The sequence below is a fragment of the Cinclus cinclus genome, chromosome 1, assembly GCF_963662255.1.
Source record: "Cinclus cinclus chromosome 1, bCinCin1.1, whole genome shotgun sequence".
Classification (NCBI taxonomy): Eukaryota; Metazoa; Chordata; class Aves; order Passeriformes; family Cinclidae; genus Cinclus; species Cinclus cinclus.
In genome coordinates this window covers 118,232,493-118,254,079 of record NC_085046.1, presented here as the reverse complement: position 1 = coordinate 118,254,079, position 21,587 = coordinate 118,232,493, and the positions used below count along the sequence as shown (strand labels likewise).

General features: G+C 36.9%; 1 protein-coding gene across 1 annotated transcript in view; it reads right to left on the bottom strand.

Moving 5' to 3' along the window:
* Positions 1 to 21,587, bottom strand: part of PREX2 (phosphatidylinositol-3,4,5-trisphosphate dependent Rac exchange factor 2) — a 161,773-nt gene that overhangs the window by 62,646 nt on the left and 77,540 nt on the right. The window contains exons 16-25 of the mRNA XM_062502196.1: positions 20,716 to 20,858; positions 20,460 to 20,552; positions 19,054 to 19,202; positions 14,388 to 14,473; positions 12,014 to 12,150; positions 8,839 to 8,956; positions 7,821 to 8,005; positions 6,779 to 6,940; positions 2,816 to 3,038; positions 2,260 to 2,467 (exon numbers count right to left, since the gene is read on the bottom strand). Coding sequence (XP_062358180.1) covers positions 2,260 to 2,467; positions 2,816 to 3,038; positions 6,779 to 6,940; positions 7,821 to 8,005; positions 8,839 to 8,956; positions 12,014 to 12,150; positions 14,388 to 14,473; positions 19,054 to 19,202; positions 20,460 to 20,552; positions 20,716 to 20,858 — 1,504 coding nt within the window. The remainder of the gene's footprint in view (positions 1 to 2,259; positions 2,468 to 2,815; positions 3,039 to 6,778; positions 6,941 to 7,820; positions 8,006 to 8,838; positions 8,957 to 12,013; positions 12,151 to 14,387; positions 14,474 to 19,053; positions 19,203 to 20,459; positions 20,553 to 20,715; positions 20,859 to 21,587) is intronic.

Below are 21,587 nucleotides of genomic sequence, written 5' to 3'. Positions count from 1 at the left end.
GAACCTCATCAGCAAACCCTGACATAAACTCTTAGGGAGACAATGCTAGGACTACAAAATCTTCTCTTAAATGTTCCCTTGCCACAATCCATAGGCTCTCACAGACCTGCTCTTCAGATGAAACACCCATTTTTCAATTCACTAACAGACAGCAGAGGTTGAGCAGAGATTTGGTTGCACCAAGATTTTGTGAGCTGAAACACAAACCAATACTGACCTCAACACAGAGCCGAGACCTCTAGCAACGTAAATGAGCAAGTTTTTCAACAGTAAATATAAGGGGTACCAAACAGTCATTCAGTAGTTCAATTCTTCTTTCACACAATAGCAACATAAATTAAAAATTGTGAGAGTTACCATGTTCATATTATCTATCCTGAGGATAGATAATAAGGATTGTTTAGGATAACAAGCAACTCATTAAAAAAATACTTTAATTTTATGGTTACTATATCACAACAGAAAAACCAAATTCTGCTGTCTCTATAAAAACCTCAAAAATAGCATGTTCAAGAATTTCCTCCCAGCTGTTTAAATATGAAAATTTCTAATTAAAGCAGTCATTGGATTATTGTGCCAACTCTTCTTTTTCTTAAGTCCTAAATCTCAAGAGTTAATCAGCATCTGTAACTATGTTTCAATATACCACATATTTCTGAACTGTTCAGTCTTCCCTGTTCAGCACTTTTAAGTAGGTCTCTTGGCTATCCTGTTTCCTCTGTAGAACTTCTTTCCTCTACACTACTCACTGGCAGTCCACTCAATGTCCATGAGGAATAAAACATGAAAAGTCTCAGTCTTCCCATCAGCCAAAGGTAAAATTTGCTAAATATATCTGTGTACATTATAAAAGATCAGCTACAAGGTCAGTGTACAGAAAATTGAGGAATGAAAAAAGTGAACCCTTGTGCTTACTTGTCAAAACTGCATGACTCTTAAAATGAATATATGTATAGACAAACATATACTCCTGTACACACAATTTTTCTGCAAGTGTGTGTATTTATATACATTTATACAAAAGAAAGGCTCAGAATTTCCTGTGCTTTTGCATCACAAACTCAAGGGAGTGGAAAGGAAAGGTGTGGCATACTGGCAGCTAGAACTTCCTGAAATATTGACTAAAATCCCATATATAATTTTCTGACTTCCATGAGGAAGAGACACAACACAGGCTTTACAGACAATTGCTTCTAAGTGCACCCAAGCACTGAAATGGTCATGAATTTAATTAATTTACTTCATCTTCAGCATGATAATTAGTGTAAGTATGTAAAGGCACAGGAAACAACATTTTCTTAAATATACTGAGTCAACTCTTTCATTCTCATCGCAGTATGTGATACATTACAGATACTTATTACTATGAGAACAGTAAAAAACAGAAATCCCATTCTAAAGTACACATGAAAGGACAAATCACGCTACTGCCTTCAAGATAACAGGAGAAACAATGATATATCACTTCTCTAAAATGGAGACCAACAGTTTAAACAGCTTAAAGACAACAGATTGTCTTTTAAACTCAACAAATTTTGCTGTTTATATTTTCAGAATTAGTTTCTGACATTTGCATTACATATGGGATCTTTCAAAACCTAAATACTTCTTATCCTTCTTCATCCTTACACCAAGACAGTATATAGCCCAGGAGTCAACCCACTTACTTTGCAAATGAAAAATCCAGTTATAAATCCTTGTCCTGAATTAGGACTAACTGTGATGAGACTCTAAGTCTCCCACATTCAAGTCAAACGTTCTAATCACTCAAGGGTGCCTCTCCCTAAATCCATAGTACTTCCTTAAGGTCAATTTGGTTTTGAAAAATGTCTAACAAATTAATGGTCTTCCTACAGGTGAGTAATGCGTTACCCAAAAATCCATCTGTGGTACTATTCAGCAATACCTGAAGAGCTCATTAAAAGCTGGTTTTATACCTCTGCCTTTTGTTTCCATTCTTAGTGAAATCATAGGTGACGTTGTGTGCCTCATATTTTCCTCACTTCAAATTAATTAACTTTGCCACATTCTAAAGAAAATCTACAAGCTGGAAAAAAACCTATAAACTGTGGGGAAGAAAGTCAGGCATGCTATGAAAAAAAAAAAATACAGCATTGCCTGCACTTACATTCTTTACTTTATTACAATTCTATCTGAAGTCAGCATTGATTCTTATGCTACAGAAAAGTATTTTCCCAGATTTATCATTATCTTCAATGGACAAATTAAAGGCAAGTCCAGATGGTAACATTTACTTACTCATCGATTTGACAGACACATGTTTCCACCTCTTTCAGTGCAGCTTGTAACTTGAACAGCAATTTTTGATAGACATCTTGTGTTTCTAAGTCTTCTTCTTTTAAGAGGTACCTCAGACCATGCCCCTCTTGCTGGCCAAGAGACTGCCCTGAAGGGGCAGCCATGGTAGTAATGGTATGTTGGACATAAATCATGGGATTCATTTTACCTGGGGAAAATCCAAAGGGATTTCATCATTATCTTTATTTCAACATATATTTTGAAGCTAGTAAAATACCTAACAGACACTGAAATATTTTTCTGTTTAAAAAATCATGTACTTAATTAATTTTGCATTTTATTTGCATTTCAAAGTCAAGCTATTTATGAAAAAGTCATTGTGAAATTATAACTACCCTTTATTATGCTTTAAAATAAAATCAAGAATCAAAACAGAGTGATTTCAAAAAGGCTTGTCCTCAATTTTAATATTTGGGTTATAAACCTAAACTGATTACCTTTTCAGACTCTCTACCAGAAGCACTGGAAGTAGCTCTTTCAAGCTCAATTGACTTACCTTGGTCAGTGTTCTTATTTTCCTTTTCATGGGCAGAATGTTTTCTGCTGTCTAACTGTACACCAAAGGCACTACCAAGAGAAGTTGAGGTCTTAGGGTAAGACACTTCCATCACATTGATATGGCAATTGGTTGGACAGAAATCACTGCTGTGAAGTGGTGAAATCTTTGACTTAGCTTGTTTGAAAGTAGGCCAAGCTCTGTTTTTTAATACTCTTGAAAACTAGAAGTAAGAAAGAAAACCAAATTTTGGTTATCAGCTCTTCTCATCTCTGCACTTAGCCAACAATACCTGTGTACCAAACTAGAAAATAAAAGCTGAAAAATGTAAAATGAAAAATATTCTTCTTTACCTTTTAGAGAAAGATGGGAATTACAAAGTCAAGACACCTTAAGTCAAGGATGATTGAGATATTTCAAGGGGCTATTTTTTGAAGCAAATGACATTTTAAGTAGTAAATAGCTTTGTAACAGAGAAATATAATTAATTTCCCATGGAACATAATAAAAAATTGGGTGTCTTTCTGGGGAGCAAGTCTGGAACTGCTGTACTGCTCGACATTTATAAACACCTGCTGATGTTTTCAAGCCAATATTTTTCAAAAATTTATGAAATTGTTGTCTGAAGCTATAATGAAGACAAAATCAGAAAGTATGAATTCTGGATTTCATATTCAGGAAGGAGGAAGTACTTTTAAATTATATCTTATCCTCCTGCTTTAGGAAAAGCATTGCCAGGAGTTGGAGGGAGGTCACCCTGTTCTTCTCCTCAGCACTGGAGAGGCTTCCCTCGAGTCCTGGGTCCAAGTCTGGGCTTCAGAGAAATAGATATGGGCGTATTGGAGAGAGCCCAGTGAAGGTGAGCCCACTGAGATGATTCAGGGACTGGAACATCTCTCCTGTGAGGAAAGGCTGAGAGCCTGGAGAAGAGAAAGCTCAAAGGGAAACACATCAATGTATATGAATACCTGAAGGAACAGTGCCACGAGGACAAAGCCAGGCTCTTTCCAGTAATGGTATGTTGGACATAAATCATGGGATTTATTTATAAATCTGTGCCATGACCAGAGGCAATAGGCCCAAGCTTAAACACAATATCAGGAATACCTCTGAATATCAGGAAACAATTTTGCACTGTGAAGGAGATCAAACATTGGCACAAGTTGCTCAGAGAGGTTCAGGGAAGAGAGGTCAGATCTTCCTCCTCAAAGACGGTCTTGGGCAACCATCTCTAGGTGGACCTGCTTAAGCAGGGTTGGCTGGACTAGACCTGCTGAGGTTCATTCCAACCTCAACTATCCTTCTATGTTCAGTGACATTAGGAAGCCGATCAGCACTAGTACATAAAAACCATAAACACCGCATTTTACAGACTTTCCTAGCCCAGCACCTCTTCTCCCTCCTATATATCAGCTGAGCAATGAGGAATGATTTTTTTTATGGTCTAATTCTAATACAGTGCCTAACACATTTCGTGCAGAGTCTTGAAAAGGCTTAGAGTTATTTGTCTTTTAAGATGAGAAGATGTCAACCCAAAATGGTGAAGACCGAACTGGACACTCAGCAACTACATCCAGTTCAGAAACAAGTCATGCAATCAAGCTTTTCAATCGGAAGAGAGATTTGTCAGTTGCAAGTAGGATTTTTGTCAATATGTGTCATTTCCAGTGCAGCTTGTTGTTAGGGAAGAGTTTTTTCTGAGAAGATGTAATCAGTGTTTTAATCACAAAATACTGCACAGACCTACTTCAGCTATGAACCACAGCTCATGTAATGCATAAGAATATTTTCCAAGTTCACTTGCACAGCTTCTTCACTAGTAAATGTCAGTAAAAATTTAAATCAGTCAAATTTTACTAACACTTCAGTTGAATTAAGAAACATGCCTTCTGCAAAGTAAGACGTTTCTGTACTGGGACTTAATTTCTGTTTATTTTGGTGTCATATTACTTGAGCCTGATGAACACTTGTTGGGATAACTGCATTTAAATCTTTAGATCACAACAAAATCTGAAGCATTACAAGAAATCCAATTATGGAGCTGTTCAAAGGCTGAAGAATGTACAAATTGTTAAGAAGGGTACTAAGGACATTCAGTGATGAAAATGCTTCTGCAAGGACATATTTCACATCTCAATCTCCCACACATCCTGCTCCAGAGAGACCAAATGCTGGCTATGATTTAATCAGGTCATAAGTCAGGACCAAAATTCTTTTCATATATGTGTTGAGAAACATCTGGGACTCATGGCACTGGAATCGAGTTCTATTAGGAGCAAAATGTTCTGATAATAATAATAGTAGGAACTGCAGAAATCTACAAGACTTTTATTTATAGAATTTGAACTTTCACAGTAAACCCAGGAGCCAAGCTGGGCTCAGTCACTCTGAAGTCTCCTGTAACTATGGTTACCTTTACCTTGCCAAGAAAATGATATATCTATTGCTGAAAACCACTGCATTACTAATTGTCATTAAAAGCTACAACTGTGAAACTACTGATTCTTGAGCAGATGAGATTTTAAGTGCAGTCTGTATCAGGAATATCTGCTTCTAGAAAGTGTAAGAACTATGAAAACTTCCCTGAGGATGTTTTTTTTCACATCCAGCAAACACAACAAAATTTGATTTACTGTCTTGGCCTCCTCTGTAGAGGCTGTATATCATAGTCAAATTGATGAGCTACAGAAAACATAAAAATCACCTGCGTGTTATTTGAACTGTAACTATTAATATGAAAACTAATGAATTTTGATTTTAGAAAGATATTTTGAATTTTAACTACACTGGAAACATGGAGCTTTGTAACTGAAGCAAATAATGAAGAGATCAGATGTTTGCTAAAGCAATATCAGGATTCTTTTGATGTCTCCATTGACACAACTCAGTTTATTCCATTTCTTTTTAGAGAGCAACCTGACAAGTCTGACGAGCTGCCTTTTGGCCTCTGTCCTACTAACTACTGAAGCCACAGGTATTCCTAAGAGTTATCCATACTTTTCCTTTGAAAACTTAATAAATTATTATCTACTCTTTTAAATGCAGCTTCTGCAAATGTGCGAAGCTTCTGTATTCACTTTCCTTTTCCTTTGCTTTTTTTTTTTTTAATATTTTTTTTATGTATAAACTCTCAGAACAGACCAGTCTGTAAATACAACTCAGATCCCCAAATGAGGTAAGACAGGGCAGACCCACTCTTTTGGAGCTATTTTGAGCCTACTTCAGAGTAATTCACCTCCCCGCAATTAGGTTCCATGAGAGAGAAACTGGGAGTCTGGATGAGAAAATGAGTTTGCATTAACAAAATGGCAAATGTTTGATTCATTTACACCCTGGTTGGTTAAAGAACTGTAGAGAAATACACTGAAAGCCATTAGAGGTCATAGTCTGGGCCATTTATTCATTCACCTATCTGTAATTTAGATCTCGAGCATATGAATGTCAGCACCTTCTCCATTTTCCATGCTATTATGTTTTATTAAACCAAGTGAAGCTAATAATTTACAGAGATGTTACTATTAACAGTTATGCTAGGGCCTAAAAGTTGAATAAAAGGGTTAAAATTTGGTATTTGAGTTGATCTAGACAGAAAAAAAAAAAGTTCTGTTATTGCTACATTTTTGGTTAACATCTGCAAATTCACAAGAGTATTGGTTTAAGGCATTTACAAGAATGATGGCCCTTTTGCAGAAATATGCAGTTGATTGTGTCTACAACTGGACACAGCAAACAAGAAAGAATACAAACTACCCAATGTCTAAAAAAGGGATAAGAAAAAGATTGACTTGAAAACAATTGACACAATTACTTAATTAAGGCATTCATAATTCAAAATAGCCAAACTTTCAGCCACATTTTTGTCACTGCCATAGACACTCTGAATAGTTATTCAAACTGTACCACATTCCCCTGTTTTTCCCTTAAAAGACAAACACAGTCAAGCTTAGGACATGCAGGTCACACCTTTTTATAACTAGAGATTCTTCTGTAGATATGCTCAATTTTCTCACTGCAAATGACACTGAATTTACTCTGAAGTTCAGTGGGGATCACGTCATTTAAGGAATTGAGGCTGTTGCAATTCTGCACAAAATGTTCATCGCTTTTTGCCAGTGCTTCAAGAATCTAAGATAATAAAAATAAGAGAAGTATGTTATGAAATGAGGTTGACTAAAATTTTGCCTTACTAATCATCTCTTACAACTAAAGCTAAAAGGCCTGATAACATTTCAGAAAATGGTGCACAACAGCAAAGAATGAAGCTTGGACACAGAGAGGTTTTCTGAAACCTATTCCCTGCTAAGTTAATACCCATAAGTATTTTTGCTTGGCTTCTCATGACATTGCCTGATAATGGATTTACTACTAATTTGCTACTAATGTAATCACTATGGCTCCTCTGAAATACATTATCTGCTGTATTTACTTGATCAGCACATATTATGCAAAGCTGCTGAATTCATTCATTCATTACTTCTAGAAAACCTTTGGTTTTGTCGAATTCTAACATATTGAAAAAGCATGAAAGAAAACTAAGTGCTATCCTCTTGTATATTCTGCATTAGAAGGCCAGAAAATAGGGCACAGAAAAAACTGTACCAGCCAGCAAAAACTGAAGCCTTGCTATAATGGTGGGAGAAAACTAAATAAAAGGCACGTTGAAGAGATGAGGGTCGTATATATTCTTTATAAATATTTCAGTGGATCTTCGAATTTCTTTCAAGTTTTATTTGATAATTCAGAAATAAGGGAAAGGGGCAGGAGGAACGGAAGACTTTGAAGATCTTTTACTATTTTTTTAGCTTTAAAGACTCAATTTATAATGACAATATAACTCATTTTGCCTCCTGACCACACAATCATCATCCAAAACATTGGAGAGATAACGGTGACCAATTATAAGGTATCAGATGAAAGATATATAACCATAAGAGTAAAAAGAGACACAAGTTTCTCCATTAGTATTAAACACAAAATGCATTAACATACAAAAAACCCTTCATACCTTCGCAGTCAAACTGAAAAATCCCTTTGGTTCAATCATTTTTTCCAAGACATGGCACTTTATTCCAGCTGTGCTGTCATACTCATAAACCACTCCATACTCCAGATGAACATTGTCAACAGTCAGACTGACATGATCTTTCTTCCCATCAATTATTGCCATAGTGTTAAATTTGTCAATTACTTCTAGAATAAATAAAGTAACACAAATCAGTTGACAAGTCATGGCCATTAAAAGAACTATAAAGGACATAGGAAAACATTCTAGAAAGAGGTATGTTCTGACCATTCTATTGAAATACATTCCTTAAAAGCCTGGCTGAACAATATCAGAACACCAGTAGATTTATAGATGTTAAAATACTGGACTGCAAAACAGGCAGTACTCTTTCTTTACAAACAGTTATTAAAGGGGGCTAACTCCATTCCATTTATAATCCAGTGACATTAAGAAAGACCCAAAAAAGGGAAAACTGAGAATTGCTAAATAAAGTAGAAGAATATCACTATGAAAACTGTCAACATTCAGAAATGAAACTACAATAACGACTTTATGAAGAGAACATAAATACAGTTCACGTGTTAAGTGTCTCCTTAATTACAAGTTGCATATGAATGCAGTTTTATCTAAATGTTAATTGCCTGAAAATAATCTGAAGGATAGTAATTTTTTTATTTCCCATGCAGTAATGACTAATATATCTAGTTTGTCATAAATGATTACTAGTGGTGAAAATAAATCGGGTAATGCCTAGGTTTATGTTTCGTACAAATGAAAATAAACAGATTTTCCCCAAAGCATTCACAGAAGTATTTTCTCTAAACAGGATGTTAGTAATTTTCAAAGAATAGCATGTTAAATTTATATGTTTAGAATACATAAGAAAGCAAATCCTTATGCAAAACACATCTTATGATCTACTCAAAATTTCCTCTCTGCAAACAAACCCACTGCCTACATTTTCCCTGTATTATAATAGCATTCTCAGCAACAACAAGATCAAGCAAGCATCACATACCTTCCACTTTACAGTCAAAGGCATCGCCTCCATCATCTCCAGAGGGTTTGGTGTTTGTTTTCTGAAGATCTTCATGTGCACTTTCAATGCTGTTGTAAACCCACTGTATAGAATCTTGCTAGAAAAACAACGAAAAATAGACAGCTAGAAAAAGCTTTGCAAGTGCAACTGACAGCAACTATTTCACTATTTATAAGATCTAAGTTTAAAAGAAAAAATCCAGAGAATTTTGGCATAGTATAAAACCATCCAAAGAATTCTGGCAAGTTATTTTCTATTTTAGCCTATATTGTCATGAGACAGTATGAAGTCTGTGACAGCATGACATCCATAATTTTGATGTCTCTGCCAAAAATAATTTAAGACATTTCAAATCAAATTGCAGATTGAAAAATATTTTTCTCCAAAAAATCATGGGGGGGGAAAAAAAAGAACCAAGTTTGGCTTTGCTCTATGTGCTGTGCATCCACAAACCAGGTGACAAATGGAGTATCAACCAAAGACAGAGGATGTACATTTAACATATCACCCATTGTGTCACTGGCACAAAGAACCTATACTACAGCCCTCCTTACTTATATTTGCCTTTACTATAAATATTTTACTAGTGTAGTAATAAATGGTTTTTATTTTTTCCCACAGAACAGCACCCCCCTGTACTCCTCCAAAAGAAAAGAACCACAGGCTCCAAAAGTCCATCTTCTGTGGCCGAGTGACACATGAGCACAGGAATGGTGGCTCACGTGGGTCTTACAACCTTTGAAGAAGCCACGTTTATGTCTTACATCTTCTACCCAGTCTGTAACTCAGCCACATGTCCATCATACCCTTGTAGAAGGTCCTATCAAGCATGGCATCCTCAGATTACTCTTTGTCCCTTACACTTCGAAACAAGCTTGACAGTTAGTTAATCACTCATTCTCCAACAGCTACAGCAGAATGAATGACATGATTATGACAAATCTGAATTCAAAAAGAAATTTGTGGAAGAATTCAAAGTTAAGAAAGGACAGCAAAAGGCTGAACGTTAAAATCTTCATGCAAAGTGCCAAATACATCTGATTATCCCTCTCTAAAATACAACATTCAGCTTCTATCTTTAATCCATTGGCATGGTTTCTCTAGGTTTCCTAGATTCATCTATGCCTTGCTTTTCACTCAACAGCATGAAATATTTTAATAAGAAAGCTTAACTTTCAGAGCTCTGTGTTGATTGTTGGAAGACACGTGTAGAAGCTGATCAACAGGAAAGCTGCTGAAATCCACACTTCTTCTCAGGTTCACCTCAAAGCTTGATGCTTAGCTATGCATTCTAACAGACTTGCTTGGCAGCATTAAGACTGCCATTTCAATCCCTAATAGGAAATACTAACTACTTAAACTGGAAGTCTCTTTTCCAAAACTTAACAACCAATTTAATGCAATATGACTTGGAGGGATGTTTTTCAAAATCATTACAGGAGAACAAACTACACGTCTATGTATCACATCATGATTAGTATAAATGCAAAGAAATTGTAATTCTGAGAAGTAAAATTTGGTCTCAATTTTTTTTATTCAGACAAGACAGAAGATAAAACACTGTCCAACAGAAAATATACAGTTATTGACTGAAAGAATGTGAAATGAAGCTTCATCCTCCAGGTGATTAGGAAGACTTTTTACCCTGAGAAGTAAAAGATATAAGAAACAGAAAAAGATTCCCTTTCAATTATGCAATTGGGAACCACAGGAGAGACTGCAATATTCTTGGTAATTAAATTCTAGGCTGTAGGCACTGTACTTACAAAATAGGAGAAATCCATAGTAATTTTCCAAATAATAATTTTAAAACCCCACCAAATTTATGAATAGGAAATTAAATTTTAGTTGTCTTTGCACCAGAGGGAATACTACCATTTACTTCAGTCTAGACAATTCTCCCTTAGTTTTTGATAACACTGCATCCTAAATGAAGTTTTTCTTCTCTGTCTGAGGGACTTCAGTCATCTGTGATTTGCTGAATTATAATCAGCTACTTTTTATAACTGAAATAAATGCTATGTATAGGAAAAAACTTCAAGTGATTAAAAACCCCAAAGTAATTTTTTAATGTCAAGGCATTCACGCCAGCCAACATTAATCAACAGTCTGTGGATGTCACTAATATCCGTAGGAGGTCTACAGTTTTACACAGAGAATAAAACTGCTATAATGAATTTAATTTATCTTTTATTCTAGCCAGTTTTGCTACTGGTGAACAGGACATTTTCTCTTTCCTTGGAGTGCATCTTCCTTTAAAGCAGAGGTGAGCTTGAGCTCGATACGCCATGTAACAATTTCAATTCTGTATTATCATTTAAATACAAACATCCCAAGAACATTTTCATGAAGATTGTATTTATATGACCCAGTTCTAACTATGTAATTCTTATAATTATGCAGTAGGTGTGGGAGAAGGATTCGACTATTGATTTTAATTAGATTTTTCTCCTCAGTAAACACATACTTGAGGAGTTTTTCAAGTTAATTAATGATATTGGTTCACAGTTTATTAAAAATTTGCAGAGAATTTGAAAATTACATGATATATAATCCAGATTAATTTCTTTTCTCAAATTTGAGTCTTGTAAACCTGGGATTTTTTCCTTAACTAACATGACAAAGAATAAAATTTGCATGCCTTTAAAAAAAGGAAAATTTAGATCCTTGAAAATATGCTTATTCTCAAGACTGGAATGCAATGGGAACTCTGACTTTTATGGATGGAATATATGCAGTTTTCTGTCTGTGCACTGAAGTGTACGAAAATTCTGGAAGAAGACCAGTTTTATGCAGTTCTTTCTCCTGCTGCTGAGCAGGCAGCAAGCTGTGTGATTCCTTCTCCATCAAGATGAGAATGAAAATTTCTTCTGCATAGGACTGCAGAAAAGCTTGAAATAGCCCTTTAAAAACACGATGTAAAAATTATCTGTGATATTTTTCTCAGTGCAGAAACTAAGCAGATTTGGAACACTACTATTGAGCAATCTTCAGCTTTTATATTTCAACTGGCTTCGCTTCAGTTTTATTCACCACTTCTTTCACCCCACTCAAACACAACAGATACATGCACAGAGATAAACACCACAATGTTTACTTTGACCAAAAAGGGAAACCTAGAAGAAAATGTGGAAGGACACCAAATGAGACTTACCTGCATTGGCCGCCTGTACTTCCTGCAGGCTGTGACATGAGCAATAACACTGGCATGAGTCTCTTTGCTGACATTAATTCCATTCACTTTGATTATGCACTGGCCAGGGTGGAGACCCGCTGCAGCTGCCACTGTTCCTATTAATAAAAACCCACATAGTTAGCAGAGTTCTTTTTCTAAACATCTCCTTACAAGCTGAATTCTTTCAAGTCCAAAAAAATTTTTTTTAAAAGTCAGAACCTGGTCTAACTGATCCTTACATACTTCCCCTGACCACAGAGTACTTCTGTAGACCAGCCGGATGCCAAGAAAATGGAGTTTGCCAGCAGAAGTTTCCATTAAAGAGACCAGACAATTTTCTAAAGGCTGCTTTATAAAACAACAAACATTGACTAGCAACATGAAAATGTAAAAAATATCTTCAAAAAAGAGGACTATAAAAGGATAAAATGGCTCTAGCTTGAAAGTCTAATTACAACTAATTACTATTACTTATTACAACTTCGCCTACTTTTATATGACCCAAGCTTATGAGCTTCTTGTTTAATTCAGGTATTTGAATTTTACATAAAAAACAGAAGGTTTCTGGCAATACATAAAGAATAAATAAGAGGATACGAGTGTATCATGTTAATCATGAAGTGAAATATCTAAATTCCAATGAGATTTCCAAAGGTATTGTGCTTATTCTCATCCTCCCTACCAACACAATTATAGCAGAGGGCCGTACAGTTTTAAATCAAAATCTCAAAGATAATTAAGTAGAATATCTCAAATTAAATTACCAGAGGGTGGGACAGGGAGACACACATAACATGACACCAAAACATTCTCTTTAAGCAATATAAAATATTTGGTTTAGTGACTTATTTCCACAATGGAATAACCATGTTGGGAAAATACAGTGACTGAATAGGCACTGCAAAAATAGCAAATGTCTTCAGGTCTTTTCAGTGTGATTCAAACTCACTCCTGAAAGGCAGCCTGCTGGAGTATGACCTTAGCTCCAGCTACATGACCATTCACCTCCTAATGTCTCTTGATACTGCCACAGAGGTGCCAAGGCAGTAAAAAAATCTACTGCCTAGAGGCTGCCAGACTGAGGTGCAGAAGCTAGGGACTATGAAAGAAAAGGCTAGACTGAAATTGCAGGGCATACAAATAGGAAGCTTGTCACGACTTCATGACTTGTCAGTTGAGCATATTTGACAAGGAAATGACTTACAGAATATACATGAGCTTCCCTCCTTTTACGAGTTATCACTATTAGATTAAAGTTATGTTTAAAATCTAATAAAAAAGAAAGTCATTGGAAATTACACCATTACCAGTTATCACAATCTCCCCTTCCCCCAAAAAGACTTTAAAATAAACATATAAATAGATCTTCTTAAACATCTCTCTCAAAAAAAAAAATCTCCCCAAATCTCTCTTCAGAAAACCCCAAGGTCCCAACTCAGCAAAGTATTTAAGTACATGCTTAAAATCTTCCAGATTTAGCAAACCACACAAGCAAGCACTTGCATATTGTTGAGGCTAATTGGAATAAAGTATGTGCTTAATGAATAATGATAGGCAGTTGAATTGAGATCCAGGTGCAGAAATAATTATCACATCAACTACTAAGTCTGTAGTTTATTCATCTTTCTTCTGAAAATCTAATTTCTGACACCACAGCCTAGAAAAAAAGTCATCAAACTCTGTTCAAATCTGGCTGTTTTGCACATCAGTTAACTTTTAATTCCTCAGTCACAAAGGCAGGAGGGGGGAAAGAGACACAACTCTCCCACAATACCTGAAAACACAGTTAGTTTGCTCTACATAAACAACACTAGACAACAAGAAATAATGCTTCAACTTCTTTTAGCATGAGTGCACTGCTCAAAAACATTGAGTTAGGATAGCAAGCATCTCAAAATCACATCCCAGAAGAGTATTTACGTGAAACATCTGCAATTACTAAGACAAAGTCACTAACACTCTTGGAAAGATTTGTAAAAAGCACATATTTTTGTTAAATGTTTTCAAAGCATTGCAGAACCACACAGACACCCAGCAAATTAACACACAGTTTCCCAGCAGCCATTCATTGAACCAAGTGAATATTGCATCCTTCAGCTACTCCTTAATCTATAAAGAATGCACAACTTTATCTTAACTTCCTACATTGGTACAACTACATTTAAAAACAAGATTTGGAAGATCCAAAGCTTACAGAGTATAAGTACACAAAACAATTACATTTCAGTTTGTTACTTTGGGAAAAATAAAAATCCAAGATGGATTACTGGACCTAATTTTGACTTATCTCAACAAAGTCATTTTGATATTAAATGTATATTTACCAGTACCATTAACAGCCCCTATGGCTTACCTCTCCCAACAGCATGGACAACAGATGGGCCAAAACCCCGGATTTGGAATCCAAGTCCATCTGCAGAGTCAGGAATCTTCACTGTCCTGATACAAGCAAAGATTTAACATGAATGTAGCAAAAGAAGCATTTTGTTATTAAGCAGCATATCAGTTAAAAGGGTGCAAAACCCCACACTCTTATTCAAATCAGTTTTCAGGTTTTGCAGCATTCATATTCCAGATACAGTGCAACACCAACATCAGAAATAAGAGCAAGATGAGACAGCAAAAACAATCTATTTCACAGGGAAATCCAATATGTTAATCATAATCAAAACACCACCACAGCTTTAAAATTCCTCCCAAAAGGACTGATATTTGGGTAAGTTGCCATAGCACAGCAACACTGAAAGCCCTGGGAAGGCAGGCAGCGTCTCCCAGCCGAGAGGACACAGACTGGGGACCAGAGATCACAGCAGGTCTGATCAGATCAGCTGCAGAAGACTGCAGAGCTCAGATCCTTATTACAGTTTAACAGAATCACAGAATGTGCTGAGTTGACAGGGACCCAAAAGGATCATCAAAGTCCAGCTCCTGGGCTTGCACAGACACCCCAAGAGCCACACCTGACAGCACTGCCCAAGCACTTCTTGAACTCTGTCAAGCTGGGGCTGTGACCACTTCCCTGGGGAGCCTGTTCCAGGGCCCAAACACCCACTGGATGAAGAACACTTTTACAATATCCAACCTAAACCTCCCCTGACAGAATTATAGGCCTTTCCCTCAGGTCCTGTCACTGGTCACCACAGAGATCTGTGTGTGCCCCTCATTTTCAGCTTCTGAGAAAGTTGCAGACTGCAGTGATGTACCCTGTCATAAAAGAAAATGTTGTTGGATAAACAGGGCTTTCCTCTCATGAAGCTGTGCTGGCTGTGACCAATGACTGCGTTGTCTCTCAGGTGTTTTTCAATAGCTCCCAGAATAATCTCATCCATAACTTTACCAGGCACAGAAGCGAGACTGGCAGGCCTGTAGTTTCTCAGGTCCTCTTTCCTGCTCTTCTTGAAAACTGGGACAAAGTTTGCCAGCTTCCAGCTAGCTCAGAGCTCTTCAAATTGCCAAGACAACTCAAAAATCATCAAGAGAGGCTTTACAATGACATCAGCTAGCCCTTTGAGGATTCTTGGATAAACCCCATCAGGCCCCACAAATTTGAAGGATCCAGCTGAAGCAGCAGATCTCAGTTTAGGGGGGGGGTTGGTAGTTGATCATTCTCACAGTCATGGTCTTCCAGCTCACGGCACTGAGACCCCTTTGGTCCACCACCCATGGACCATCACCCGTGACTCATGTCAAAGATGGAGATGAAGAATAAATTGAACACCTCTGTGTTGTCCCTGTCCCTGTTTGTGAGGTGACCATCCTCATCCTGTAACAGGTCAATGTTATTCTTACACTACCTATTGCCATTAATATACTTAAAAAAAACTCTTACTGTCCCCCACATTTCCAGCCAGCTTCAACTCCAGTTGATCTTTGGCCACATGAATTTTCTCCCAGCAGTGGTGAGCAGCATCTCTATATTCTTCCCATGTCACTCAACCTTGCTTCCACTGGGCATACACTTTCCTTTTTAGCTTTATTTCCAGAGAATATTTCTGTTCAACCAAGCTGGCCTTCTGCCCCTCCTGCTTGACTTCCAACATTTGGGAATAACCTGCTCCTGTGCCCTTAGGAAGGGATGGTTAAAAATTGACCAGCACTGATGGAGCCCATCAACTGCAAAGACATTTTCACTCTGAAATAATGAATCCCATCAGGTGTCAGTAGACAAGGTGTCAAGTTGATCACCTCATGGTCAACAAACCCAAAATTTTTCTGCTGACACCAGCCTTGGAGCCATGCATTGACCTTATGGATCTGCCTAACCCTATTGATATCACTCCTTGTTACTGGAAGAATCAATGAAATCAACTACTGTGCTCCTGATTCCTCTACCAATCATCCCAGGGCACTGAAGTATTTTTTGATTGCTCTTGGACTTCCCTGTTTTATCTCATCACTCCCAGTTTGAACAATAACAGCAGAGAGTAATCAGAGAGCCTTACTAGACTGGATTGTTTTCCAGTAATGTCCCTTATCTGAGCCCCTGGGAGACAGCAGGCTTCCCTGTGAGTTGGGTCAGGTCTGCATATCGTATCTCCATTCTCCTTGGAAGGCAGTCTCCTGTCACAGCTACCCTTCTTTTCCTGCTAACACAAGAGGTCTTGATGCAGGGTGCAGGTGGGTGGTGTTGTTTTCAGGAGGCCCCACCATTCCAGACAGATCTTCCCCCACATCATCAGCTGTTTGGCCTTCTAGATCCAGAGCCCCATACCTGTTGGAAAAGGTACCAGTCCTACTTGCCAAATCCAGAGAAAGAGGAACCTTCTTGCTGGTACATGCTGTGATGGTGCCTGCAGCCTTCATCTTTAACAGACCCTTGGCTAGCAGTCCCTTGACCCTGCAGGGCTCTGAGGCCATCTGCTTCTGCACCACAATGGAGGTTCAAGACTCCTGGGTGTCTGAGACTGTAGCACTGCTGAAAATAACCAGTCTATCTCTTGCTCTTTCACTCAGTCTGTTCACTTCTTCCTGTAGCTCCACCTGCAACACAGCTCCTCAAACACAGCACGCTTTCTGCAAAATAACTCTTTGTAGTCCCCAGCCTCACAAAGAGGCATCAGGCACTCCCAGAAACCTGTGCCTCTCCTTGCTGAGTTTTCTTGAAATAATGTTTTGTTGCAGTTTTTCTGAGCAGCTATGGAAAGTACTGAGTTTTGCAAAGAATCATCCACTGCTGTTTGTATGACTTGTAAGCACATCGTGCTGCACTCCTGCTTGGTCTAAGAACAAGAGTAATAATCCTACTGACAAATATAACCAACAAAAACACAGTTCTGAGTATCAAAATTCATATCTACTCCTTAAAATTAAGCACTGAGCTCGCCCAAAGTAAGCTAGTCTCATGATACCAGCTCAGGGTCTACAAAAAGAAACACAGCTGCATTAGCCCTTATCAGAGCTAGTTACATCATGCATAACAGTGCACTGATTTAACTTTGCAGCCTTTCCATCCAGAGCCAGCTCTGTTATTACCTCAGAGATCTTTGCCCCGAACTCCATTTCACATTGCAAAAGCAAACAAATTCAAATTGATGCTGAAGAGTGATTTTAAAATACATTTGGACTGTAGCAAACTTGATTTACAGGCAGTTTTCAATAATAGTATTGCATCATTTCTTGTACTTTTTTTTTCTAGTATACATAATGTTAGGCATTTGGAGATGATTATCATCAGGGGTGAGATCCAAACTTCACTGAAGTCTATATTTTTAAAAAAATACAATAATATATAGAGATTAACAAATTTTCACTTGAAATGATTTGTAACATCATTTAATGTACTCATGTATTGATACCATCCATATGATTGCATTCTGAAACTGCTTTGAGAACATGCTAATGAACTATGAAGGACCATCGCTGGCAGTTTAGGCTAAGAATTCAGCAGAGAACTGTCATCTGTGAACTCAGTTGTATTAGCAGCAGCTGCTGACAAAAAGCAGGGAACGCTAAGAAAAAAATTTGACTCCTGTGAGCTTTTCATTCACTAGATAATCTCTCTCAACCTTGAAATTCACCCACAAGTTGAGTCAGAAATTAAACCAAGATTTGTATTAAAGAAAGGCCAAGATACGCCTTTTACGCTTTCTACAATCCTGTGGTCTGGGGGATTTTTTAATTGTTATTTTTGTTTCTTTGGGGGTGGACTTAGGTGTTGGAATATCAGTCCAGATAAGCACATCTTTATGCCTTATTTATTTCTTCACTCTTTTTTCTATTCTGGGTGCCATTTTACTTCTCAAGAAACCTTTGCTTATTAAGAGGAGAAAGAGATCTACAATCTACCACTTAACCTGAGCCATTTCTGAGCAAGGCACTCTGTATGCTGTATGGTAACAGAAGGTGGCACATCTTTATTCTGCAAATTTTGAATAAAAATTACTCCTGACAAGTGTTTCTTAGTCCCCTCCTGCTTTGTTGTGCATAACCTAGCAAAAACTGCATTAACTTTACTAATTTACTTATGCTCATTTACATATTTACTGAGCCCACCTATTAGGCTTCACGTTGTATTTCTTTCACATAACAAAACTTGTGTTTAGGTAGGAATGGTCAAAACTGTGCACAGAAATGCTTCAGTTACATAAAGATGAGAAGCTGTTTATTTCCTCCTGCTGTTTACACAACCAACAGACAAGCTGAAGGGGCCCATGAGACCACAGAATCTGATGATGCCAAACCAGCAACTAATCCCCAGGCACAGGAATTTGTTTAAAATACATAACAAGAGATAAGCTGTCAAAACTGTCCATATAGTCAATGAAACTTCATTTAAGCTTGCAGTACCTGCATGTATTTAAAGCAGAAAAGCTGAAGATCTAAAGTACTCATGTGATTCTTTTGCTGACTCACAAATAGGATGAAACAAAACCACGGCAAATCTAATTGCCTGACTTTGCTAAGTCAGATCAGATACAGCATTTAAAAACCCTTTACAGTAGTGCTCTCTGAAGTTCCACTGGTCTTAAAATACACTTCAGTTGTTGTTTGTAAAATTTCCCAAAGGAATGATAACTTACTCTCGAGGTTTAGTGCTCACAAGAACCCGCAGGGGCTTTCTGCTGTTTAAACAGGCTTTCAAGAAGCAATCCACTTCACTGAAGGGTCGCAGAAAAACCAGGTCACCGTTAATGGCAAAGATTTTCTTCCCAACTTCCAAGCCTGCCATCTAGAAAATAACAGCAGTTGTGTATATATTTGCTTATTATAACCACTAACATTATGTTTTCTTCTGCTGGCATGCAACCCCAATAGAAAAAATGACATTCACATTTTCTTTACATTCTTTATGGCTCCTTCACATACCACACACAAGGGACTTAATATCACAAAATCATTCTAAAACTGGTTAAATTCATGTGAAGGGTAAACACTAATTCTGAACAGAGCTAAATACAAGACCTAGTCTTAATCAAAATTTTGTGACAGTATTACAGTATCAGTTAATTTTTTAGTAATTACAACAGTTTTGATGGAGCAATTTATTTTATGACAGTATTTAATTTTTCATCCACCGTTTTCCAAACGAACTAAAGCTTATTTTCATAAAGAAAGACACAATTAATATTTTAGTAAGTGAGTATTTGGTAAGTTCAAAAACAAGAGAGTTTTTTAGCTTTGGTCTAACGAGAAAAGCACCATAACAGTTGAACTACAGGAGTACAAAGAGTGGCTCAGGGTATGGGCCAAGCCCCATTGCAATCTGAGATTATGGCAGAAATCACCCTATTTAGCTCTGTGGATGAATCATATGCTGTGTCTATTTATAATTTAAATTTTTACTCTGCCATGAGACTTAGAAAGACTTGAAATCTAAGTCCAAGTTTTTCCCTCATGAAAGAGCATCATACTTTACATGTATAGAGACTCCCATGCTGCTCAGTAGAATGTTAATTAACCCAAAGAGAATCTACAGCAATGCTACCAAACAGGAAGGCTGCAATTTATTCATTCAGATTCTCACATTCCAGACTTTTATCTAAAGCTTGATACATCCTTTACTATGAAATATATCAACTGCAACTCACAGACTAGCTCTATACCTATTTCGTATTCTACCAATAATGTTAATTTCAATTACCGCTGGAATATTATAAAATGCATAAAAATAAAATGACAACTTTTATATCAGCACTCAATAGGAGAAGTTAACTGAGCAGAAAATAAGTGCTAGATAATGGTCAGAACAATATTTTAAACAAAATAAAAAGTAATAAGAAAACAAGTAAACCAACCAAAAACAACAAACAAGAACAAAAAAAACCACCAAAAAAAAGGAAGAAAGGGGAAAAGTTTCACAGGCACAGCTTTCTTGGTAAGTGCTCATGTCGCCTTCTACTACTATAGACTTTTCTAAATTATGTACAAAGCATACATCTGTGCTCAGGTAAATATAACAGGGAAGATAATTCATAATATTCGATACCTCAGCATTTGATCCTTTCTCCACCACTTTAATAATTGGCACCTTATTTTTATCTTCTAAACCAAAACCATAGGTTCCTTCATTAGATTTAATCTGCAAAATAATTTTTTTTTTCAGAAAAGCATTCATAAAAACTGAAGTATGTCTTCATTAAATAACAAAAAACTATTGTTAACAGAAAGCAAAACTTTCCTAATATATTGTCACTATGACCAATTTTTTTGCTTATAAAAGCACACGATGGTGTTTCACTCACCAGTAATGACTTGGCTATGACATTTTCCACTACTTTTAAATCATGTTTCATTAGTCTGTGCTTCATATTTGATCCTTCCATTTCTTCATCCGCATAAAAACGGAACAGCAGTGGTTCATCTTTAAATTCACTTTTCTCTAACACTGCATGACAGAAACCCACACATATTAATCTTCATTTTATGAACCATAAAATACTGAACATGCATATACATATTGAATGCTAGTAAATTATTTTTGTGCGTGTGTGAATCTAGGGAAATCTTTTAACATACACAACAATTGTTATTTGGATTCATTACAGAGGGATGGGCATCACTAAGCACATTTTTTCAACTACAACATCTGGATTCCACCAAGCTGAGAAAGATATGTCAGCCTGAAATAGTTTAGTGAAAATACCAAGCACAAGGTTCCTTCCTAAAAGGGATTTTAAAACATGATTTTGAAAAGTTCTGCCGGGTAGCTGCTGAAGATGCTCACCACCAAGTTCTGGCACTCTCCAGATTGTTCAGAATTAGAAACAGGTTTGCTGGGGATGTGAAAGCAAGCAGAACAGGCAATGGATGCAGGCAATGAATGCAGTTTGTATGTTTAAAAGTCAAAAGAAAAATAATGAACAATACTGGAGAAAATGTTCTCAACCCCCTGTCTAAACAAGCTGATAAAAAATTTTTCTCTTCTCATTTCAGCAAATGACCTACTACTTGAGTTCTTTCACTTAAATCTTCCCTCTGATGGTATTAAATGTGTCCTTGTTCACCTTAATTTTGGTGCTGTGCATATCTCTGGTCTCCTCTCCCTTCTTTGTTCCTTGCTATCCTTATGATTTTCTCATTTTTCTCCAATCCACTTTCTCCCCTTGTCACCACT